This window comes from Ursus maritimus, unplaced genomic scaffold (assembly GCF_017311325.1).
Source record: "Ursus maritimus isolate PB19 unplaced genomic scaffold, ASM1731132v1 scaffold_28, whole genome shotgun sequence".
In the NCBI taxonomy this organism is placed as follows: domain Eukaryota; kingdom Metazoa; phylum Chordata; class Mammalia; order Carnivora; family Ursidae; genus Ursus; species Ursus maritimus.
In genome coordinates, this window is record NW_024425341.1 from 600,008 (window position 1) to 626,350 (window position 26,343).

Below are 26,343 nucleotides of genomic sequence, written 5' to 3' on the forward strand. Positions count from 1 at the left end.
AATATACAGACTTTGTTAATATTCAGTCAATGAGAGTTCTGCAGTAAAGGTTTTAGACATGAAAGCCTGGTACAATATTAAGGTACAGAGGTATTCATCTTAAGTTCCTTTTTGTCATAACATTATGGAATCAGGCATGGGACATTCCTTGGGCAGAGACCCATAAATTTTCCTATTATTCTAACTTTTAAAAGGATATATTCGGTTTCCATGTTGTTTTTTTTCCACGGTCAATGCACCACTCTAGAAAGCTATGTCTCTGTTGTGGTTGTTCAGAAAAAATAAAATCATCAGAAGAATTATAGGGACCCATAACTGAAAGTTATTGTTCTTGAGAGACAAATATCAGCACGAGGAATTAAACTCACCATACTTAAAAATCTAAGCAAGGGAGTCAGACATTATTTTTCTATTTTTCCCCCCTTTATGGAATAAAGTACAATAAGAGGCATTAGGAAATTCCTTCTCAGTGAAAAGATGCCTACAAAGAGCTCTGTATTCTGGATTTTCTCCTCTTCTAATAATAGCTTTGAGATACAGCTATAAGCCTCACCTAGCACCCCTGACAGAAGGACACCAAGAGGTACAAAGCATAGAGGAGAGGAGAAAGGAAATGAGTATGCAATAATGTCCCTTGTTGCTAATTTAAGCTTTATGCTTAATGGAAATTCTATAAAAAAGCATCGTAAAAATACAGGCATTTTCAAGTATATGGAATGACTTGATAATGATGAGGACAGCGAAGACGGTGATGACAACCGGTATTTCCCGCACACTGTGTGAAGCACTTCACGAGCATTACCTTAACCAAAACACCTCTAGGAAGCAGGTATTACCGTATTACTGTCCTTTTACAAAGGACAAAAGGGAGGGTTTTTTGCCCAAGGTAAAACTGTCAGGAAATGTCCAGTTTGGGCTATGAAGATAAATCTCCTGATAAAGAAACAGGTTCTTAGCCCTACATGTGGTTCTAAGCCATCTCATACTTAGAATTCTAGCCCTAAAAGAGCTCCAGCAGTTAGCTTGATGGGATTACATAAAATAGCTATGGCAAGACTTGCATTAATACTCTTTAAATCATATAAATATATCTATAATTACCTAAGAGCTGTAGCTTCCCAAGGATAAACTACGAGTTCCGGTAATTATTCATCAAATACGAAAATACCATAGAAGGAAAGTAAAGGAAGGTCCCCTTCCAATATCCTGGGAGTTCTAAAGAAGGTGGAATTTTCTACAAGGTGATCTCTCCTCTATTCTTTTTCATATAAACAATTTGAGGTAGACATGCATACCTTCCATCAGAAACCTGAGAACTCTATTACTGATTACTAGTTTCTCTAATTCAAGGCCTTATGTATAAAAAATTAGAGTACACTTTATTTTGGCTAATAGAATAATGATCCTCCTTCCATTCACCATATTTATAGCTATTATTCTTCTATACCGTTGAATCCAAACCACATTGAGATTAAACCATTTCCACTGAATACTCTGAAGCTAGAAAATAGCACACTGAATGTGCTTACAATTTCAACCACAACTCCTACTCCACCTTAAATAGAACAGACTGCTTTCTCATGGAAAAATAAGATTTATTACTAGCAAAGTTAGAAGCACAAAAACAATAACTTATAAGGGAAACCGTTCACTAGCAGGGTTCCTTTACAACAGATTTTAATTGGGAGAAAAATAGAGCAGTCAAATTCCAGAATAATCTAGTCTGCACAGCATTTATTTTGGGTATAAAGAAAATGACATCATTATAGGGTTAGGATCTGAAACAACTGTCCCATACAAAACTGGTTACAATGACCAGTTCATTCCAAATTGGTGGGAAAAGGCTTGTACTCAAATCTAGGAATGTACAGCCACGGATGGCTCAAACCATGTCATGGGAGTTCACAAACTAGCCTAGATTGTCTAAAATCTTGTTATTTAAATAGAACAAAGTTTTAATTTGAGGGTAAGTTTGGTCTAAGGAGAAAAAAATCAGGAGGTAGAAATATGTTTAGTAAATTAAAATTTTTCTTCAAAAGTAAATAGCATCTTTCACTATTATTATTCTGATTTCAGATTATATTACTCATAGAAGCTTGGCTCATCTATACAGATATTATCTTGAAAAGGATAGGGAGAGGACAGGCTGTCACATCAGTGTAAGCTGGAGAAATCTTGCAATCTGCTGCAGTAGTTGCCCCCTGGGCCGTTGGCACCTGCGCCATCCCACTGATGTGGCCCTGTCTGTGGTCCCAGAATAAGTGGCATAGGCAGGGGGCAAGTCCATCCTCAGTCATCACTTCCAGTGTACAGGACAGGGCTTCAGGAGACAGGTACTTCCAAACTAAGAGAACTCTGTAACCACCACATCAACACGCTCTTAGTTATGTCAGCTGCACAAGTCGGGGCTACTTGAGCCCTCTGACTCCCTCTTCTCCCTCAGGTGAAGATTCACACACCTCATTACTACATCAGTTAGGACACGGCAGAAGAGAGAAACACAAATAAATCAAATTATAACCCAGTCTAAGAGTTTGACAAAATACTGAAACTAATGTTTTTTTTTTTTTTAAAGATTTTATTTATTTGACAGAGATAGAGACAGCCAGCGAGAGAGGGAACACAAGCAGGGGGAGTGGGAGAGGAAGAAGCAGGCTCCCAGTGGAGGAGCCTGATGTGGGGCTTGATCCCAGAACGCTGGGATCACGCCCTGAGCCGAAAGCAGACGCTTAACGACTAAGCCACCCTGGCGCCCCGAAACTAATGTTTTGAATAAAATAAACATATATAAATAAATGAAATCCTTTCTTTTTCTGCTGACCAATAGCACAGACTAACTAAATGCAACTGTAATGATCTCCACTCCTATGGATACCCCTCCCTAAGTCAGAGGTATGAGCCTAAACCAAAGCATTCTCCAGAACTGGAAANGCATTCCTCACTGAAATAGGATGTATTTTAAGCTCAGGGCAATCCGCCAACTCTGAAGTTGCTTTGTGGTACTGAAAAAAGTAAAAATAGGAAAAGGAGATTTTCAGATCTCCTCATGACCAGAAAATATTTTTGATAAGCCATTCAGTGCATGTACTCAACTTTATCAATCAGAATACAAATGTTTTGATTAGCACTATCGTTATCGAGAAGGCAAAGGCAAATAATTCCCTGAAGAAACACTGATGTTCCCTTGCTAAACCTCACTTAGGGTTCAAAAACACAAGCAAGCCCCTCAACCTGGATGCCAACAGACATTTATTACAAGCTGGGGAACAATGAATGCCCTTGAGGCTTTTGTCGAAGAAAAAACAAACAGAAAGGGAGATCAATAGAAAAGTTTCTACCATCCCACAGAGGGATGTACAGATAGTCAAACCATCACTACAAGAAAAATTCAGACTGGAATATAGAAACTCATGCTTCTTGGAGGTCGTCCTCCTCACAGAGAGAGCTGCAGACTGCTGATGCCTTCATAAATGCTAAAATCAATACACTAACAGAAAAGAAGAATCGATTTTAAAACATTGTGGTAACCTGGACTTAGTGCTATACAAAAATAAAAAGACAGCCTCTGCCTTCAAGGAGGTTGAAAGTTCTACACGAGGCATCAGAAGAACCTGACTGTTGTCACTCTCCTTTTCCCTCACTGCCACTCCTTTCTCATGGTCTCACAAATGCAGAGGGAAATTACAGGGTCATGGCATGTTGGCTCTGGAAAAAAAATCTAAGTATTGCCTAGCCCAACTCCCTCATTTTAAAGACAAGATCAGCTCAGAAATGGGTAAGTGACATGCCCAGAGCCGCAGAGCTAATGTGAAGTACTAGAAAAACCCCAGGCTCCCAACTGCCAACTCCATACTTCTTTAGTTCAAAGAGAAGAGAATAGTTCTCCTAAGTGCAGGGGATGCAATATCCAGACACCGGATAACCAGAATCTAGAGAGAATTACACGGACTCTTAACCTCCTACATTCTGGTTTCATTTCAGCTGCTGTGGGTCACACTTCTGCTTTCATGTGAGAAACAAGGACTTCAAGAAGGGATAAAGAAGACATAACCATCAGTCACCTCTTTCAGCCAAAAGAAGGAAAATTCTAACGTCCTACTATCTCTGTGCTCATCTTCCTAGCAGAGTGCATTTGGGATTTCAAAATAAGTATTTCTTATTAGCCAACTCAGACTGAAAAAGGGTAATTGGTGGATGTTGCTTCCATGGAAGAACGATGCAAAAGTCAAGCTGTGTACACAGCCCAAATAAGACCACAGAAGAATGGAAAATGGCCTCTCCTTCCACTTGCTCTCCATCTTATCAATGCTATGAGCATTGTTGCTAAATTTTGGTGTTATTCTACCTGCTTCAATTTCACAGTCTCCTCACTATTTCTCGGTTTGTTCTTATAAAGAAGATTCTAATTGGTCACAAAGAACTAATCTAAGGAGCCAGAATTAGTAGGATTTCATAGAGTCAAGTAATGGATTTTTTGGAGTTGAAAATACACGTTGTGAACTATTTAATCTAATCTCATTTTCCATATGAGTGAATGGAGACACAGGTTAGGAATTTAGATATAGACAGAACAAGGGCCAGAGCCCAAGTCCTTCAACTCCCAGCACAGCACTCTTCCTACTACCACTTGCATCACCAACAGACACAGGACTACTGTACATGTCCACGTTCCATAGACAGGTCTGGAAGCAACCTGAGCTTACCAGAGTCTCACTGGTCGATGTATGATGGCCACAGCAACATAGCAACTTAAAGTCCCTGTCTGTCAGTGGCTATTGAGGCTCAATAAGACAAGAACGTGGAATGGAGAAAAAATTAGAGAGACATGAGCATGGTTAAATATTCAGGGAAAGGAAAAGATCCCATGACAATCTGAATTCTGAGGACAGAAGAGACAGGAAAGGCAAAGGAAGGAAAGCAGGAAGGAGAAAACGTACTATCAAAAAAGCAAATGAAAAGAATGGCATCGGAGCACAGGAAGGACAGCTGGTGGCCATATAATATACAATATTTTGAGGGGAAAAAATACCTAAATCTTGTTATTTTTTCACAATGAGACTTCCTCTTTAAGTTCTTTAAGAAGGTATATCTAATCCAATTTCTAATCAACTTGGTGTACAGTTACAGCAGACTGCTGCCTTCGGGTATGGTTTCATAAAACTGAGTATAACACAAGATAAATATTACTTCTACACTAGCCAACCATGGGTGGATTTTAATACTTAACACATACTGGGTAGGGCAACCCCACCCTTGGCTCACAGCCTAGCTTCTGTAGATGGATCTCTCAGCCTACTGCCAGAGCTGGCCCCATGGCTGTGTGGCTCTGAGACCTCCCAAGAAGACCTCAGTGCCACGGGAAGAGATATTGATGACTCAGGAGATAGCCAAGCTCTCAATTTGCAGCAACCAAATGAAGCCAGACATGGAGCTAAGAATCAGTATGTCGCAGTGCTGACATTTCAAACATCTACTGAGGCTCAAAAGTAAGTGCTGTATGTTCTCTCTCAAGTAGAGATATTTCTGGGAATAGCCGTGTGTGTGTGTGTGTGTGTGTGTGTGTGTGTGTGTGCGCGCGTGTGTGTACGTGTGTGCATGTGTATGTCTATGTATGATACTGGGTGCCTGTTTTGTTCGACCTAAATTTCCCGGTGAAAAATTCTGTTAACAAAAATGTTTTTCTCCTTAGAAAGAAAAGAAAAGAAAAGAAAAGAAAAGAAAGAAAGAAAGAAAAAAAGAAAAAAAAAAAGAAAGAAAGAAAAAGGAAAAGGAAAAGGAAAAGGAAAAGGAAAAGGAAAAGGAAAAGGAAAAGGAAAGGAAAAAAAGGCACCTGGGTGACTCAGTTGGTTAAGCGACTACCTTCGGCTCAGGTCATGATCCCGGGGTTCTGGGATCGAGCCCCACATCGGGCTCCCCCTGCTCTGTGGGGAGCCTGCTTCTCCCTCTCCCTCTGCCTGCTACTCCCCCTGCTTGTGCTCTCTCTCTCTGTCAAATAAATAAATCTTAAAAAAAAAAGTTATAATTCAAAGGATTAGGATGTGAAATCCATATTGCTTACCAAGGAGGAGCCCCAAAATGATCAGTAAATTTACCAGAACCCAACTGAGAAGGTGGGGCCCAAGGACTAGGCAGTTTCTTATTACATTAAAATACGCCAACACGTTTTTGGCTGTGTTTCAGGTGGATACTTTGGTTCCCTCATTTTCAACCTTAAGAAAATGCCCAGCAATTTCCATCGTGAATTCAAAATTATAGTCAAGGATGTTACACACCAGCTTCCCAAGGTCAAGACGCCAGAAAATGCAAAGCCAAACTCATCTTATACTGACTACGTCCTTAGGTTTATTCTTCATTACCTCCTAAACCTATTGGCCATATCCCCGCCTCCAATCCTGAAGCAGCATTTATATGTTTGACATTGAATCAAGTATTGATCGACTTGTCACTAAGTTTATGCAAGGTAAATATCTGAGACCTCACCTTTGGAATTAGCAAGAAGTGTGAAATTTTGATCAAAAGAATCTCTACTTACATTGAGACTGAAGGGTCTACAACAAAGATAATCCCTCTAACACATGGTCATAGACTTGGGCTACTCAGCCAATCACACAAGAAATCTGTGTTCCTCTTACCAACTGTTGACTTTTGAAGTCATGAATCCAGGAATTCTTTAGCTGAATTATTTCAACAAGAAGGATACTTTCCACGGGTCTCTAACAGTTGGCTCAGCTGACCCAAGGAATACACTAAATACACAAGCAGGTAGCAACTATCTCACACTACTTGGGCCAGTACTAAGCCTTCTGATTTCCAAGCTGCAGAGACAGTTTTTAACTGTCTTTTTGTTTATCTTTCAGCAGCAAAATACTGAAGACATACAAATGTTTCCCTAACATTCTGTCACCTAGAAATGCAGTCTCATCCTGGGAAAGCCAGACTAAAATGTCCATACATGATAAATGTGTTTCTCTACTGAATAAGATTTAGATAAAGAGCTTAAGAGCCAGGATGGATGAATAGTACTGAGAACCAAGCCACAGCAATGAAAACATCTCACACACAGCCTGGCAAAAGGCCCCTCCTCTGCCCTGAAGGGATTATTGCCTCCAGCTAAAAGACTGTTCATACTCCATTTCTTCTCCTGGTGGCATCTCTATTTCAGCTACCACTTGCCATGGCATCCTTTTTCTCTCTCTTCCTTCAGGTACTCATATCTCCCATAACAACAGATCTGAGACATGGAAGCCCTAATCAAAGATGATTAGTTCTAGATGACTACAAAACAAAGCATGTCAAGGTCAGTGGATTATAGGCAGGAGAATATGACACTCACTCTCTTAACACCCTGTCACCCTTAAAGGGTTTTCATTATGTTTAGGTCTCACAAGTCAACACAAGTGATTGTGTTATCTTTTGAAGATAACTGTCCTAAGTTGTTTAAAAGGGGAAGAAAGAACTGGTCAGTAGGATGATGGGTATAATAAGGTAGAGGAAGGATAGAAAAAGGAAGATATCTAGTCCACCGTCTCCAACCCCAAATACAAAAAAGTCTTCTGTCCAACCACCTTTGTTTTACAGAGGAGAAAAGTGAGAGAGATCAAGAGAGGACATGACTATTTCCAGGTCTCACAATCAGTAGCAGAGTTGGGCGAGTGGAGATGCTCAGGGCCTCACTTCTCAGTGCTTCCTCTTCTAAAAGGCAGGGTCTCAATAAAGGACCAGCTGAATCAACAAAAGGGAGTGGCTTCTTTGAGAACATTCTGAGCACAGAAATTATACTGCCCTAGCCCCTTCTAAACGCAGGCTTCTAGGTATGCCAGGGGCATTCAAAAGCAGATGGGACAAACAACTTTCACAAAGAGGTGGGATGAAGTCCAATGACACCAAACACTAGACAGCGACGAGGTTCCTCCCTCTCCAAAGCACAAATAGTTTAACATACCTAAGCCAATCAGGAGGAAGAAGCCAGTCCTTTCAATATTCATTAAGAAAAACAAATACAGCACTTTGCAGTCTACCTAGCACTTTCTTAAGCATTACTGTATCTCACCCTCACAACAGTCCCATTTTCCAAGTAAAGAAACAGAGAACCAAAGAAGCCTTGCCCCCCGCCCGCACAGCTGGTAAGCAGCAAGGCTGGCAGTTGAGCCCCTTTCTTCCAACTCCACATTCAGTGCACCTACTTGTATCCTCCCTCCACCCAATGTTATTAATGACAAAAAGCCAAACACAACAGTCGCTCAAAGGGCTGACTGAACCACACCCTCTAGCCAGCTAAACAATGACTAAAATCCTTGCTGGAACCCAACACAGGCTCTGCCTCCCCAGAATTTCAGGACTGAGCATTTTCACAGTACGTTCAGACCCAAGCATGCCTCGCTACTCTGCATGAACTCTGGCCTGATAACATGAATCACAACAGTGTGGCTGCAGCTGGACCTGGTGCATTCAGCTCCTGGTGACACAACCCAGCTGTGTGGGCAGGTTCCCTACAACGGTGCTCCCAAACATTCCAAACATTGTGCTGCAGAACTGGGGGGAGGAACTGAGCTGCAGAGGGAGCTGGCAAATCTGACAGACTTTCCATTCCACATCTGCACCAGTAAGGCAGTTTAAAAGAGCGGCACAGACCATGCCTTAAAGAATACACTAAAAACCATCAGGAGGTTCCTTCTGACAAGTGGGAGCAAAGTGGGGAAAAAGAGAACTTCAACTTCAATTTTTACCATTGGCACATATTCCTTTCATATTTTTGAAAACTAGTTCAAAATTAAATTTAAAAGCTATAATGACTGCCCGGGAAAGTCATGGCGACAAACAGAGAAACTGACACTAGACAAAGTAAACTAATAACACAGAAGAAAATCATTGTAAACAAAAGCTTTAGAAACACTGATCTAGACATGAGACCTTTATAAAGCAAAATAGGGAAAGAGACTCATTTACAAATTGTATGAATTTTCCTTTCACAGTAATAGAAGAAATGGAGGTATTTTTGGAAGACCAAAAATTTGTTAGTGCTTAGGACTTTATGCTAGGCATTTCCACATATTTTATCTTATTTTTTTAAAAGATTTTATTTAATTATTTGAGAGAGAGAGAGAGAAAGAGAGAGCCCACTCAAACTGTGGGAGGGGCAGAGGGAGAAGCAGGCTCCTGGCTGAGCAGGGAGCCTGATGCAGGGCTTGATCCCAGAACCCTGGGATCATGACCTGAGCCGAAGGCAGATGCTTAACCGACTAAGCCACCAGGCCCCCATATTTTATCTTATTTAATCTCAATAACCATGGAAGAAAAGATATTATCCACAAGTCATAGACCGGGAAACAGAAATTCAGCAGCTTCAAACAGCTGCTCAGCTACTAACTTCTGGAGCATAAAGATAGAAAGGGCCAAGCTGGAAATACAGATAAACCCTCTAAGAACAGCCACCACTGCGTGGAAAAGGACAATCTGCACTTACAAAAAGAACACAGAAAGAATGGCCTGGTTCTGGCGATCGCTTGGGGTTTTACTCCTAGTGTGGGTCACATTCCTCCTATGAGGTACATGTATGTGCAGTCCCGTGCTCCACATTCAAAGACGATGGAAAGGATACACTATCAACAGGACATGAGCATAAAGATGTTTTCACAAAGTGTTGACGGATTGCACTAATTTGCCCTTTTTCTCTCTCAGCCCTCCTTGACATAGAGCTCCATTTGAGAGATGGCAGCGGTGGGGAAGCCTGCCTGCCGTGAGGCACAGGGCACTACCTGGAACCCTGCCATGCTTACAGTATGGGCATACTGCCGTTCTCTAAGTCCTCTCACATACCTGATGTAAGGAAGGGCAATTTAAACATAACAAGAGCCAGTTTATTAATACTCACTGAGCTTTTATTAATGCAGGAGAAATTCTGCTAAGTGCTTCCCATGCATTGAACCTCAGTTAATCTTCACAACCACCACCTCTCAGGTTAGGTGCTATGACCATCGGTAGGTCTCGTATGAAGAAACTGCTATCGAAGAGTGGTTAAGTAACTTACCAGAGGTCAAATTGTAAGAAATAGAGATAAAACTCAATCAGTGGGCCTATAATTCCCAAGTCCAGTATCATAACCACCATGCTTCTCACAAATTACATTTCACATCCTTTTTATCAAGGATTCTCTTTGTCCTTTGTTATTAAAGCTATGAAACAAAATATCCAATTAGAAAGAGGCTTTTTTTTTATACTGATGGCCAGGTAAGATAAATGACATTATAAAATTCTAGAAATATGAATTTAAAATTATGAACTTAAACACTGTTATCAAGGCAAGAAACTTTAACTTACCCAATACACAAATACATCTGTTAGAATCAGCTGACTGTCCTGGGCATTCAAATGCCAGGGTTCTCAAAGGCTCCCAGGTATTCAGGAATCCTTTAACCCCAAGCATCTCAAGAATGGCCCAAAAAAAATATCAACACACTGGGTTCAAGTTCCCTCCTTTACCATTGCTGATCTTATTTATGAATGTGAAACAGGAGAGAGACCTTCTCAGAGGTAAACTCTGGAGCTGAAATTCCCTCAGTTCCAGAAAAAAATATTCCCTATGACTCTTTTCTTTAGATAACCAGCTAGCCTTTGGAATTTCAAACCTAATGCTAAATTCTAAGACAAATCATGTTTCTACACTAACAGCACAGCAACTTTCCCTTTAGAACAGTGATACACCAAAATAAGAGTGACAGCCTTGTGCAATAGTCAGAATGGATCCCACTAAATGACGGAGCTCGAACTGGTAACCTTCTAATGCCTGGATGCAGTTTCAGAAAAGGTAGCTGAAAGCACACTGTAGTCTAGGAGCACCAAGCTACGTCTGACCACCTCAAAGAGCAGCACAACTCTACTAAGGAAAAAAAACTCTCATCCTGTCCAAACATTACTCTATAACAAATACACCCTCTTCATTTTTGTCAACCTAATTTAGAGAACAATATATATGAATTATCATTTTCCTAAGTTTCTAAGACTTTCTTATGATGTTTTCCATTTTAAATAAAACAGTTTAAAATCCAAGGAATTTTCTGTAACTACAATTATATATAACCCAGTACTGCCTAGGACCAGACAAAGAAAATAAACTGAATTCCAGTTACCTCCGTCAGCAAACAGTCTGCCCATAATTTTATCAGGAATACAAAGAACATTCTCCTGTTCCATCTGTTCAGCAAACCCTCATCTTCAGCAAGGCCTCTTTTAATGCACTTATACAGCTGCTTCTGCTGTGAGTACAAACTGCTACACACTGACTCTGCAGTGACATTCTCCCAGAATGCCACTATGTCCCTCAGGGGCTGAGGGAGAAGAACTTGAAAGAAGTGAAAGGAGCACTCCCTCCACCCCCTCTGCCTAGCCTCCCCTCTCAACAGGCAGCTTCCCTCCAAGAGATCTGCTTCAAAAGTCCAGACCCAGTGAAGTCACACATGACCTCACAAACCTCCAATTTAACTCTTCAGAAGCCAGAAGGCAAGCCGACAACAGGGAGAAAGGCCAACTGTCTTAGCTGATTCGGAGTCGTTGCTCTTGCGGAAGAAAGAGAGGTTTGTCCAACATCATTTTAAAAAAAGAAAAACAAAGTAATTTCGGAATTGGCCTTTCATAATAGCACTAAGGTTTTTGAAGTACTGTTTCTGAAGACTGTAATTTCTTGCAGCACAAACATTCTGGACCTATAAGAATGACTAAAATGGGGAAAAAACCTAGTTCATTTATATTATATAAAATTCACACTTATTCTTATGTGATTTGTGTTTTCCTATTTTCATTCCTAGCTGTGATTCTGGTTTTCTACCATCACTAATGTGAAAATATTCATTTGCCTGTTGTTGGAATCCTGCTTCAGACAACCAGAAGTGGACAGGCAACACTCACAGCTGTCAGACACAGGCAACAGGCAACAACTGCCACAGAGAAGTCTCAGCAACCAGGAGCTACGGGGCATCGCATCGGGCATCGCATCGGACAGAAAGCACAGCCACCAGACCCAACTAATTGATGACAGAGTCCGCACTCTGTGCCCCTCAAAGGAAAGGACAGCAGGGTTTTACTTCAGTTTCTTTCCATGCTTTTTCTTTGGGCACCAGCTGTTTTTGTTGGGATATCGGAATTATAAGGATCAGAAGGTAAAATAACTAAAAATTACTTTATAAATAGAAGTAGATAAAATTACAACTTCTCAAAGAAAATGTAATATGCCCTTTCAAGAATGCCTTGGTTCACCCAGAAAATGATTATAACTTACTGTCCAGCAATTTTATTCCTAAATATACACCTAGCCTAGAGGAACTCTCCCATAAGTGCACAAGAAGCCACAAATTAGAATGTTCACTGCCATGCCCTCTGAGATAACAAAAATACAAGACAGCCAAAATGTTCATAAATAGGAAAATGGAAAAATAAATTATAGTATATATTCATGTAATGAATACTATAAGCAAATAAATTAATAAATTAGGACTTTATGAATCAGGAAGAATGAATTTGAAATGTTGAGCAAAAAAGTGAGTTACAAAAGGAGAGATGAAGGTAGCATTTATATAGGTTTAAAAACATGAAAAACTACTATCTAGTATTGACAGGTGCACACTTATATAGGAATGACAAACACCCACAGGTCATGGTTACCTTAAGGAAGAGAAAGGAAGGACTGGGACCACGGAGGCATTCACAGGAGTTGGCAATTCACCTGCAATGTTTATTTTTTAAATTGGCTGGTGAAATCACAGGTGTTTATTATTTCCTACATTTTGGGGTATGCCTAAAATGTTTCAGAAGTTGTAAAAAGTCACCTCATAATGGCTGCCTCTGAGTGTAGTGGCACCTGTTCAGTCTAAAAAATTAACAGAAGAGGCAAAGAGGTTCACAGTTCCCTCAATTCCTAACTTTCAAGCCCCCAAATCCGAGCACCTGTTACTAATTCTGCCTCAGTTTGGCTCCATCTGGACAGTCACCCTGCCCACTCCCCCCATGATCATTTATACATATCTACCTCTCCCTTCAAAACCCGCCACAAAAAGCAACACTTCCAGAGGGCCCCCACAATGCCTCATGCTAGAAGTAACCCCAGCCTCAGAACCTTACTGTTTGGCTCAGTAGGCCTGCACTAGAACTGTTTGTTAAATTATCTTACCAGCCTCCTCTCTGGGAGACACCTAGTCCCTAGCAGAGAGCGGCCAGTAATTAAGTTCTTCATTAAGCAAAAACCAAGTGTCTGGTGTGTGCTGGCCCCTGCAACAGAGGTTCTCTCAGTATCAGAACTAAGGACTTGAGATCACTGCCTGAGAGGAGGGACAGGCCCATACCTAAGGACATTATAGGATGAACCCTAAAACTACTGTCAAATGAACGCAGAGTGTGAATAAAGAACTTTCATGATTTTGTTTTGGAATAATTATTCAATACCTCTTATTTTCTGTGTACTAAAAATTTTATATTATTACTCTTGACTAAAAAAAATGTCACCTTCTTTGTGTTGAGGTGGAGCTGCTAAATAGATAATTACAAAGACAGTAAAACTGTCATTAGAAATCCTCACCTTCAAGTAATCCAAGGCCCTTAAAATTATTACAGATATACAACACCTTCGTCGACCTGACCACAGCCCATTCATATCAGGTGACTTTGAAAAAGTTTTAAAGAAAACTTTTAGTTTAAGCAGTGTTATTACTGATAATAATAGCCAACATATTTTGAGTACTCATCAAGTGGAAGTAAATTATTATCCCTTTTCCCAGATAAGAAAGTTGAGGTTTGGGGCGCCTGGGTGGCTCAGTTATTAGGTGTCTGCCTTTGGCCCAGGGAGTGATCCCAGCGTCCTGGGCTCGAGCCCCGCATTGGGCTCCCTGTTCCGCTGGGAGCCTGCTTCTTCCTCTCCCACTCCCGCTGCTTGTGTTCCCACTCTTGCTGGCTGTCCCTCTCTCTGTCAAATAAATAAATAAAATCTTTAAAAAAATAAAAAAGGAAAAAAAAGAAAGTTGAGGTTTAGGAAGGTAACTCACCAAAATTTGAACCAAAGCAGTCCGACTTCAGAATCCAGACTCTTTACTAAAAACACCATACTGTTTCCTAACAGGAAAATGGATCAACCCCTTTATTTCTAGAGTAAGGATGGACGCCCTATGATCACCGCACCAAAGATGAAACAAGAAATCACTCCAAGGTTCACAGCCAGGACCACTCACTTTTACAAACCTCTGCCACTAGCACAATGACCCTGCTTACCTGAGAACAGGGACTGTCTTACTGAGCTTTGTATTCTGCCTCTGAACAGTTTTCACCGCATCTCAAGCTTTAAAGTGCTTAGGAATCACCTCAGAATTTGTTAAGACACACATTTTGATCACGTAGGTCAGGGGTAAGGTCTCTGGTACATGTTTCTAACAAACTGCGAGAGAATGACCGCCTAAGCTGCACAACAGAATCTACCTGGGAATCTTTTAAAGCTATCCCTGTCCGGATGTCACCCTACATCAACACAATCAGAACCTCTGGAGGGGAAGCGTGGGAAGTCGGAATTTTAAAAAGCTCCCTGTGTAACTCTAATGTGAAGTCAGGTTAGAAAACCCTATTCTAGAGCTTTCCTACTTTAGCTCGGTCCATGGACCACGGTTCTAGACCAGTGCCTCTCAAACTTCATTACGTATATGTAAACCACCTGGACATCTTCTTAAAATGTAGATCCTAATTTAGTGGGTCAGAGGTGGGGCCTGAGACTCTGCACTTCTAACAAACTCCCAGGTTGATACTGCTGGGAAGCAAGGTGGTAAGTAGAAAAACTAAAAATTTCCAGTAGTTTAGGGTGTGTGATTTATAAGGCTCTCCTTTCATAATTCTTTTTTTTTTTTAAGATTTTATTTATTTATTTGACAGAGAGACAGCCAGTGAGAGAGGGAACACAGCAGGGGAGTGGGAGAGGAAGAAGCAGGCTCCCAGCGGAGGAGCCTGATATGGGACTCGATCTCGGAACGCCGGGATCACGCCCTGAGCCGAAGGCAGACACTTAACGACTGCGCTACCCAGGCGCCCCTCCTTTCATAATTCTTAATTCAGAGACCAGGAGAATACTGCAGATGGAGGTTTCGGTGCAGGCATATGAAATAGCATATGGGGTGTAGGAATTATAAAGGTAAATCATTTATCTAACATTGGCTTAGATGTAGTTTAATATTAATTTTCATTAGCATTCATGAGAAAGATTATATTGAACATACCCTGCACCATGGCCACTTGGGTACTGAGTATTAAGGCTCTGCTAGGAGCCTGAGCCAATTTAATACAGACTCCATATATCAGTTAATAGAAAGCTTATGAGATCCGCAGTAGAAAAACAAAAGATTAAAGCATTGGAAATGTACCCATTTTGGGTTCTGATAAATTGGTACTCCTACCTTCAAAGAACTTTTACTTCTCTTTTTTCTTCCCCAACCCGCAAATCAGTGGATAACACTTCTCATCCAGTACTGCTAATCTTGTGTTAAGTGACCTCTGCTGAGAGGAAATGTTATTGCTTCCTTTAAAAGTTAAATATTGCACTGATATATGAATAAAAAGATTGCTGCATCATCCCAACCAGTTATAATGTTAATTGCCAATCCAGTTTTTATTTTTAGACCTGCGATTGTCCTTGTAACTAATATATATGCCCAACGTCTTTTATCATTTGAAGTCTTTTAATACGGTCTTTGATAAAAGATCATCCGCTTCAGTGAGCATCCCTCAGCACTCCTCAGTGTAATGTTGACCATTATCCAGGGCGCATTATTTTAAGTTGTAAACTACAGAATTAGAATGTTTCTAGGAAACCCTATTTCAAATCCAGCACCATTTCCTGAAGTCATCACCAATGTATACAAGAGGCACTCAACCAATAGAAAGAGCCCAAAACCGCCAGAGCCAGCCAGGGCCAGGACTGTCCGGAAGGAACTGAAAGAACATCGATGACCAGAGCACGTAGCTTTTACACTGGGCTCCCTGATAAACAAGGTGCCTGCTGTTGGAGAAATGAAGCCAACGCAGAAGAACTGCCAGGAAACTCACCTTAGGGGCTATTTTCTACAAACATGGCATCAGAAAGATGCACGAGCAGCACTCTAGAGCTCCTGTGCATGCATCTCTCTGCAGCTGGCCTCAGTGCAGCCCTCACCCTCCAAGAGTTCGCTCATGTCAACAGCTGCGGGCCTCACCTCTCAAGGGTGACTCCAAAGTCTCTGCAGCCAACCTTCAATCTCATATTCCCACCAGCATCTGTACATTAAGCACCATCACTCTCCTCAAACATAACCTGTTTAAACTGACCCGCCTACAAGCCATTCTCCCACAAACCCTGCTGATCTCCCCAATTTCTATTACTTCTAGATGCAGTATGTCACCTAAGCTTGCAGTCTCACAACGATTTTGACCCAGCCTTCATGTCCTATATTCAAACATTCACCAAATCCTTGCATCTTTTTTTCTTTACCAGGCTTTTCTTACCTATTTTCTTATATCCCTTAGACTATTACTCAGAATACTACAAAACTCACAGGTTTAAAATAAATATCCACAAACTAGAACTTAGTAAATTCTTACAACAAAACTATAAATTGAGTGGTAAGGTTATTTCCATTTTACCAATAAGGAATCAGAGGCTCTCTGAAGCAAAACAACCTACCAACATCAGGCAGCCAGTAAAAAAGATGACTTGACCTCCGCGTCTTCTGATCCCAAATCCCCACGTTAGAAGTGATATTTCAGGAAGTCCAGTAATAAGTGTGCCAGGTAGCTTAGAGCTGGGAGGACAGTGCTGGTAGCTCAGAGGCTGATACAGGACTTGGGCACAAGGTAGAGTGGCATGGACATAAATTTTGATTTATTTATCTCCTACTATGTACACCAGGCATTGTTACAACACTTGGTTTTCTTTTTTTGATTTCTGTCACCTGATTAATTTCATTTGCTTCCCCTTCCTTTACCAGATAGGTATTATTTATTGCATTTTACACTTGGAAAGGCTCCCAGATTTTCTATAATTAAGATCACACATCTAGTAAGTAACGGAGGCAGGATTCAAACCCAGGTATGCCTGGCTCGACCTAGCAGAGTCCACATCACTCATCACTGCGCAAGAACGCCTTTCGGTAAATAAAAAAACAAAATCCATTATAGCTGCTAGAAAAGCAGAAAGAAGCTAGGAAGAAAAAAAATGAGAACCTAAAACATAAAAGAAAAGGACTAAAGAGAGTACTAGAGCAAGAGAGACCCAATAATGAACCTATGGGACAGCAGAGCTTCCCACTTCTAATGATACTAGAAAAGTTGGTTACTCAGTGGTCAGCCAGGTCTCTAAAGATGATTTCACAAGATCAAATCTTTCCTCAGTCACCAGCTTAACTAATATCACATTATTTTCATTTCTTATTTTAATACTTATACATTATATTAAAATACCTGCAGGTTTTAAATCGTAATGTCAAACAAATTTTTGAAATCACACTTCACAAATTTCTGTATTAATCCTATTTCATGTGACTTTTCCCTAGACAGAAAGACACTAAAGAAAGAGAAAAACTGAAGAAAGGGGATACTTTTAAGCGTCAGCATTCCATTTGAGAAGGGGAGAGGGAGAAAAGAGGACGGCAAAAAACCAAACTATCAAATTCTGAGTGGACCCAAGACTGGCTGGAGCAGGCTCCTCAGGCATACCAGCTGCACACAGATGTAATTCACCTCCTCAGAGGCACTCCATGGTCTGAGCGGTATCCGAAAGAAAAACTAGGCAGCTGAGACATAAAATATATCCATTACACTAAATAGGTGATTTTAAAAAGCAGTGTTACATATTTCAGAGAACCAAAAGAAAGCTCCTGCCATATTACTGTATTTGATATCTCTTTTTTCCTGTCTGTCCAAATCCAAGCTCATTAGAAACGGACAATATTCAGTTCTGTTATTGGTTACAGTGACATGTGTGCCTTTCAGTCCTCAGGTCAGAACTTACTGATCGGAGTTGCAATCATCAGATGACAAGCCAGAGAGGAAGAAGCACCCAGACACAAAGGAACCCATTGGAACATGTACAACTGTTAAGTCTCTAATTATCCTTTCTAATTTTGGAGCCATGTGACTGGACTTCACACAGCACTGCTGACCCTGTCCGCCTGAGTGCTATGTAACGGACCGCAACGGGAGGAGACGCTCCTCTTTGCTCCTTCATTAAAATATTGTGTTACATTCACAGGGTGAGCTACTTCCGGACCAACATGCAGCTCCCTCGCCAATATTCAGTGTTCAGAGCACTTAGAGCACCTGAGAGAATTTAACTATTCCTACGCGGGTTTAGTACAGGGTCTTAAGAATTGTTTTCACCTTATAAAGAATGATTCATTTGATATCACAAAGGTATATCATCCTTTAAAAGACTAACAGTGAGTACATGTACTCTTTAAAAATGTCCTTTCCAACCTGATACTAGAATATTACAGATTTGAAATGTTTTTTCTTTGACTTAATTGGTGAGAGAGAGTATCGGGAAAGAATAACCCCCTCTGGCCACCAACGTATGGCTAAATCCAAGAACGGAAGGTGTTGCTGAGAAAGAGAACTAAGCTTTGCTGAGACGACACAACATTGTCATCACCTTCCCCAAACATCTGCACCTGCCTTTAAAGAAGCAACACAAGAGAGAACAGTGTTACCCTGTGTTCAAAAGAAATTACCGTCAAATACTGCCACTGAAATCATCTTTAATGACAGAGTAAAGGCACATATTGAAGTAGAAAAAGATTTTAAAATATACCTAGGCAATGCCAAATATATTTTTGTTTTGAAACCAATAATAAATGGACTCTGGAGCCTGACTACCTGGGTTCAAAGCCTGGGTGTGCCACTTATCACCTGTGTGACTTTGAGCAAGTTAGTCAACTGTGCTGTGCCTCAGTTTCCTTATCTAGAAGATGGGATCATTAATAACTTCTTTCTCCTGGCTTCTTATGAGAATTACACACCATGTGTTTACTAAATAAAACCTACAGGATGCCTTTGATATAAAATTGTGCTTAGAGACAACCTAAGTAACTTCCTATTTTTTCTACTGGCTGAGAACTAACCTTTTATACATTAAAATCAATCAAGAGAGGTGGGCTTAATTTCTTGGCTCAGGTCTAGCTAAAATCAAAGAAGCATTATCGGGAAGACAGTTGTTTCATTAGTCATATAATCCCCTTTCCTTGGAGCCTTCTTCAGATTCCCTTTATAATATGGTCAGACCCCCCAGTCCTCTGCCAACGGAGCAGCGAGGCTGGTGAATAGAGACAAGATACTAGGCATGTGCACTTGCTTTATTTGGCACTTTCCTTATGTAAACGTCACAATATTTATTAATAAAATTGGAAAATATTTTTTCCCTTGAATCCTAACACTTTGACCCTCAGTGCTTGGATGAGGGAAGTCAACCAGGTTGATAACTGTGCAGTCAGCATTCTAGTCTGGATTTCCTTAACAGGCTCAATAGTCTACTTCCTTACCTCTGCAGAAGAATGTTTTAATGTAGAAGAAATGTTTAAAAGTCTGCTCACTGATTACTTTAAAAATTTATGGAAACATGTTCATTATCAAATTGGTAAATTTTTTCTCAAATTAAACATACACACCACCACCACCACCACCACCAAGTCCTACAATTACCAACTCAGACTCCTGGTTCTATAGACTTACGAATGAGAGAAATTAGATTTAGAAAAAGAATAAAGAGACCAGGCAGCCTAGAACAGTGAATGTATCTGGTCTAGGAGTCAGACAATTTGAATTCTGGTACAGGATCTCTCACCAGGTAAATCCATCCCACCAAACTGGGACTCAGATTCTTTACTATAAAAACAGGAAAGATTACGTAAGGCCCCTTCGAGTTGAAAAATGTGATAATTCTTCAACCTACAATGTGGTACTGCAACTTGAAAGCACCAATAAGGCAGAGAGGGTAAAGAAAAACATAACAGTTATTCCAGTTTCTTTAAAATTTCTTAGGATCATTGAGCCCACTCTATTTTTTTAACCCTGAATAGAGACCCCTATCATAAAACAAACCCTCCTCCACCTATAACCATATACTATCTTACACCAACTCAAAGAACACAAATAGATCCACCCAAGTCACCAGCACAGTTCAAGGAAGGGTAGAATGACCACTAGTCAGGAATCATGTGGAAGAGTGCAAGAGCTCGGAGAGAATATTGGTTGGAACAGCTCTAAGATGCTTCTCATTACTAGAAGCAGTACTAGAATTCCACCTAATTTTTTTTTAAAGTTTTAATTTAAATTCCAGTTAATTAGCATGCAGTGTAATATTAGTTTCAAGTGTACAATATAGCGATTCAACACCTCCATACGATACCCACTGCTCATCATAAGTGCATTCCCTAATCCCCATCTCACCCATCCATACAATACAAATAATATATATTTTTTGTTAAAAACCAGTTGATTTAAATATCTGTTCTCTCTCTCTCTGTTTTTTTATTTGTTTGTTTTGGGGGAGGGGGGTTTTGTTTGGATTCTTCTTGTTGTCATTGCTGGTGACCCATGCCTTTTTTTAACGGGAAAAACAAGTACATTATATTCATATTTTTATTTGTATTTTCAAGACTCTAAACATTTATATTTAAGAGTGAGAAGAAAAACAATATTCAGAAAAATAATATTCAGAAGAAAAATAATATTCAGAAGAAATTTCAGATTCTTGAAATAACGCAAGCTTATAATGTATCCCAATGACTTTCTGACATGGTGAGAAGATTTTTTTCTATAGTGAACTCTGTGGGCGTTCTCCAAATTATTACCCCTGTACGACAGGAACTGGCTCCTGCGTGCACACAGGTACAAACCCCCACACACGTCTACCTATACATACTGGCTTAAGCCAAAGTCTTGCCTTGCAGATGTAGAAATTGTTGATTTGTTTCTCTGATAAAATTGGTTTTAGACAAAAAAAACAGGGATAATCACTCCCTTAGATCATGCTAATGTTAATAGAGAAGAAGCATTCTTTTCTTCTATATCAAACTTGAAATGAGGAAAAGCAATTCTAGTGTAAATCATGCAAGCATTAGAATTACTATATATAAGAAAATTCAAGAAGACTCAACCACTGTATAGAATGGTAAAGCACCAACTCATTTCTTCTATCAATTATATTGTTAAATAAACTGTGTGCAACAGACAAAAGGATAGTCCTTCCTGCATTCCTGTGCATGGTATTAACACTTAGTGTTGGGGGGGGGGGTTGTTATGAAAATGCTGTTGCACTCCTTATTCCCCATCTCACCCATCCCTCCACCCACCTCCCCTCTGGTAACCATCAGATTGTTCTCTATAGTTAACAGTCTGTTTCTTGGTTTGTCTTACTACTGGCCAAGATCTCATGGCTTTACAATGCAGGTAAATGAAGCTTTGTCTTGACATGGCCTGAGTCTACTTCAGTATACTCCATGCTACCTAAATCTGAGATGCTAAAATACTGTAACCTACCTTGATATTCTTTCTTAACTATCTAACTCTGCCCTACTAATAATGACTGGCACCCACGCTGGCCCCAATGATGACTACTTCCTATTCTAAGTAAGCAGACCATACGTGTATTTGATAAACCTTTCACCTAATTCCTTCCTGATCTGACTTGCTGACGTTCACCTCTTCTTTTTGTTAGTTACCCTTCTTGTAACTTCTACAACAAAGCCTCTCAGCCACAAAACCCCTCAGCTCCCCAACCTATTTTTTGGGCCTATAATTTAAACAACTTCAACTCACCCCAGAAAGTTGGACTGAAATTTTAATAAAATTATCTGCATGCCTATACTATTGCATTTTATCACAACTTCGTTATCAGAGGTGATGGTGAAACTAAAGGACAAAAGAGTAAAGCAAAAAGGTCCCCCCCTTTGAGGGGAGGACCACCCTCCTCAGAAACACCTTCCCCTCAAAGATCCCCTCCAGAGACACCCTCCGTCTCAGGGACACGGCCCCTCTAAGAGATACGGGAAGTCTCAATGTGGACTTAGCAGCCAAACCAATTCTGAGTCACAACAGCTTTACTCAAGCTCCTATTTTGTACCAGGCACTATGCTAGTTGCTTTAAATCTATATGAACTCTTTAATATAGCCACATAGCATACTGGATATTATTAACCCCATTTTGCTAATAAATAAAGTGGGTATCAGAGAAAATAAGTGGCTTGGCCAAGTATTTCAGACCAAGGTCTTCTGCTTTTGAGACTGGTGTTTTCTAATATATCCCACTAGTGATATATTAGAAATATATATCTAATTTCTAATATAGATATATTAGAAATATATCATTGTATCATTTTCTCTTTGGGAGAAGACAATCAACACCCATGGTCCACTTCACGTGGACGTGCATAGCTACAATGCTTTAACGTGCCAGTCTTGAATGTGCTCATCCAATGAAATCTAGAAAACGCTCAACATAAGATGGACTGATCACAAAGAGAGGTTCACTGAAAACCTGTAACGTGAATACTGACATAAAAAAAGCACTGACACTTTTTTATACAGCTTTAAAATAGTTTATCCCCATTTAACCTCCCCTCCATTTTTCCCAATACACACACACTGACATACTTTGACTCAGGAAAATTATATCAAAACTAAATTCACAAAATCATTTTAAGTTTAGTATTCCCTGCCCATTGATAAAGATGCTAAAGGACAGGTGAATGACCTGGGGATGATGAGCAAGAAGAAATAAAATGCTGGATAATCCATAAATAGGGAATCACCTAATGACAGATATGCCACATACAAACAATGTAGTTTGTCATCTTATCTCCCAGAAAGACTTAAATCCTAAAGTAGAGAGAGGAAATATTTATAGCCTTGACCAAGTATTGGTTCTGTCAAGCATTCATATAATCAGATCCTTCCCCCACCACCTCAGGAACAGGAAGAATGCCTGACAGAACAGGACCTCGCAGAGCAAAGGCCTGCAAGAGACTCTGGTGACCATCTAACCCAACACCCTCAATTTGCAATGAAGGAACTTCTGGCCTAGTCAAACAACCCACTTCAAGTCATCCACCCATATCAGTGCCAAAACTAAAGTCAACACCTCTCAGTGTTCTTTTCACAGCACCACACCACTGCTACCAAAGCTGCACCACGGGAGCCAACACCTACTCCTCACCCACAAATATTTGCTCCAGATCCAATTTACATATGGTAATCCAGGAAATATCACCAAATACAATAACACAGCTTGCCAATTTGACAAACTGCTAAGGTGTACTCTGCCTGCCCCAAACACCTAAATTACTTTCTATTCCCATCATGCACTTATAGCCACAGAAACTGGCCAAATGCTGCTTAGATATATTCTACACTCAGATCTCCCAAAGAGAAAATGATACAAAAACCACCACATGACATTAATGAGAATAGAGCTAGTACCTTCCCCAGAAAGCAATCTCCGGTGTGCCTTTCATGTAGATGGAGTCACTGGTGTCATTCAGCCCGTTGGTGATCCCACCAGAATAGCCCATCACTATTCCACCATCTGCTGAGATGCTCAGGACGTCTGGCTGTCCCGCCACCGATGTCCTCTCCAGGAACTGACTGCCTTCTTTAATGCGCTGCTGTATCATTGGAGTGAGGGGCATTTCAAAGCTAAAGTAGCTATCAGGTTCTGAATATAATGTTTCCAAGGACTCAGCACTGTAGTATAGGGAAGTGTTGTCCAAAATGGTTTCGAACTGGGAGCTGTATACATCAGTGGAGTCCTCTGCATACCCAGGCCCAAGGATGTCGTCATCTCCTCCCCTAAAGTTCTCTTCTTGCTCAAGAATCCTGGAAAGGAAATACGAATAAAGAATTTCAAAATTAGGTTAATATTCTTTTTATTTTTCCCCTTCTACCATATAAAAAAGATAATATTCTTAAAGCTAACAAGTATATTCTTTGGGCTTACATTTTAATATGTTTGGAAAGGAAGGTATCACAGAAACTTACTCGGGTTGACAAGCCTCTTGGCATACATGTGATACACTACCCTCTAAATAATTTATATACTCTCAAATAGTTTCCCAGTATGTGACTATATCTGGTCTAATGAGTATTTGAATAAAATACTAAATTTTCATTTTAACCAACTAAACTCCAAATAATAATTCAAAGTATTAACAGCTACTGTCATTCTCAATTTTAACAGACACAGATAAATATATTGTGTAAACTTAACGGAGTAAAAATACACTAAACTTCCATCAGTCTATTAACACTTTCTGATTTAAACAAGACCAAAGGCCCTCAAGAGGATGAATACATTAGAATCCAAGGGCCGCCCCCTGCTGACAACAAGGCGGCACTGCAGAGATTTCAAGCCCAAAATCAGAGAGACTGTGAATGATCTTTATTAAAGTTTTCTTCAAAGGCAACAAACATGTTAATTTCAAGGCTAACCAAAAGAGTGAAAATCTATAAACAGCTTACAATTTAATATATATGGGTGGAGCACCAACTAATTAGTATGCAACATTTTGTTCAAATATTAAAAATGAACATTAGGATAACTAAATAAAAATTTTAAAACTCAGTAAAAGCAAGAGGTCAAGAGTTAGAAAACCCTGGAGCTGAGTGCTGGATGTCCCAATTACCAGCTATGTCACTTTAGAAAACTTTACTTAAGCTCTGAGCCTCAGATTCCTATAAATAGGAATACAATAAATATAGAAAGAAAACTACCTCATAAGTATCCATATTCCTAGGTGTTATGAGGACTCCCTATCAACAATACAGTTGTCTCTGTTGTTTTTAAATTACAAAGGTCTACCATGTACCAAATAGTATTCTGGGTTTATATCTCTAAATAGCTTCTCACTGCTTATGGAATAAAATGGGAGTTCCGACGAGGAAGCCCCGGACACTGTGTTGAGTTCTCATCGCCAAGCAGAGGTTAACAGTTTCCTATAATGTGTACTAGGCATCACAGAGAGCAGGATGACTATGGGAGCTCACCTTTCCTTATCTCTCTCCAGTTCTGGTTTCTTCTCAGGATGTCCTTTGTTTTCCTTGAGGAAGACTTCATCCTCTCCACTGTCAATAAGAGGCAGAGGGGAAAACGTCCCTGAGCTAGTGCCTGGCTTCTCTGATGAAGCGCTCCAGGTTTCATCCCAAACATTCTCAGTTAAACCAACTGAATTATACACACCAGCAGATAAGATGATATGGCTTGGCAGTTTGGAAAACTCTCTGCTTTCAGGAGAGGTCGTCCTTTCCAATGGGATCTCAAAATCCACAGGGTGACGTGTCTCTCTTTTCTCCCCTCCTGTCCACAAGATTTCCACCCCTTGAAACTCCACGTGTTTGACCCGGCTGGGGCGTCCTGTGGAGCTACCTTGATCAGACCTTCTCTCCCTCAAAAAACCAACACTGCCCACAGACGTATGGGTCGCTGCTGGGCTCCCCAGGGAGGACCCTGGACAAGCTGGCTCCCGCACATGAAGAGCCCCCTTTGTACCATTATCGGTTATCTTGGAAAGCTCTGCCTGAGCTTCTCCAGTTAACAGTACAGTCAGACCCTTCTGGATGCTTAAATGAGAATTCTCCTCATTCGTAGCTTCAGCTGAAAGAGGTGTATCTGGTCCTTTTGCTTGGCCAGTAGGAAATAATTGGTTGGCTCTCTGTCTCTTTGTTTTATGAGGGGCAGTGTCCGGCTCCTTCTCCACCCGCGGAACTGAAAACCTAGAAATAGCATCTTTGTCCAGTACCTTTGTAGCCTGCAATGTTCCTGAAGCTATTCTGGCTTCTGTGGCTTTCAGAGTTGAAATCAAAGAGTCAATAGGTTGTAAACTTTGTTCCTTGAGGTGACTTTGAGAGAGGGACTCTCTGACATCTTTTGGTCCTTCTGTAACACTGTCAGGCCCAGAGTGGTGGCCATCAAGAAGCTGGACCCCCTGCTGCCCTTGTGGGCCGCCTGGCAGAGACTCTGCATCAAACCCAAGAGAAGTTCTTAGGCCTTCTCCACTTTCCTCCATGGTCCCATATTCTGGAAATTCATTTGTGACATTCGGTGGGAGTAAAGTGCTTCCTCCATGATCACCTGCGAACAGAATAAAATGGACACATAACTTGTTTTGAACAACAGGTTCCAGTGTGTATTAATAAATAACCACCACACGTGTCAGGTACTCAGTAATCCTTATTTGATTCTTTCACTGTCTCCTGCCCCTCAGCCACCCTGCAACACATTCTTCTCATAACTTTGCCAGTGGTCCTTTCCACTTAGCTTACATGAGGATAAAGGTTTTAGTACAGAAGGAGGCATCTAAT

At 40.5% G+C, this 26,343-nt stretch overlaps 1 protein-coding gene across 2 annotated transcripts in view; it reads right to left on the reverse strand.

Moving 5' to 3' along the window:
• PSD3 (pleckstrin and Sec7 domain containing 3) overlaps positions 1 to 26,104 on the reverse strand; it is a 456,859-nt gene extending 430,755 nt beyond the window's left edge. Inside the window, exons 1-2 of one of the 2 annotated variants that reach the window (XM_040643183.1) lie at positions 25,782 to 25,845; positions 23,467 to 23,862 (exon numbers count right to left, since the gene is read on the reverse strand). In XM_040643183.1, coding sequence (XP_040499117.1) covers positions 23,467 to 23,675 — 209 coding nt within the window. In that variant the 5' untranslated portion in view covers positions 23,676 to 23,862; positions 25,782 to 25,845. Of the gene's footprint in view, positions 1 to 23,466; positions 23,863 to 25,029 lie in introns of both variants that reach the window. The other variant, XM_008706333.2, reaches the window with a different exon arrangement.
• Between the last annotated feature and the right edge of the window lie 239 nt (positions 26,105 to 26,343).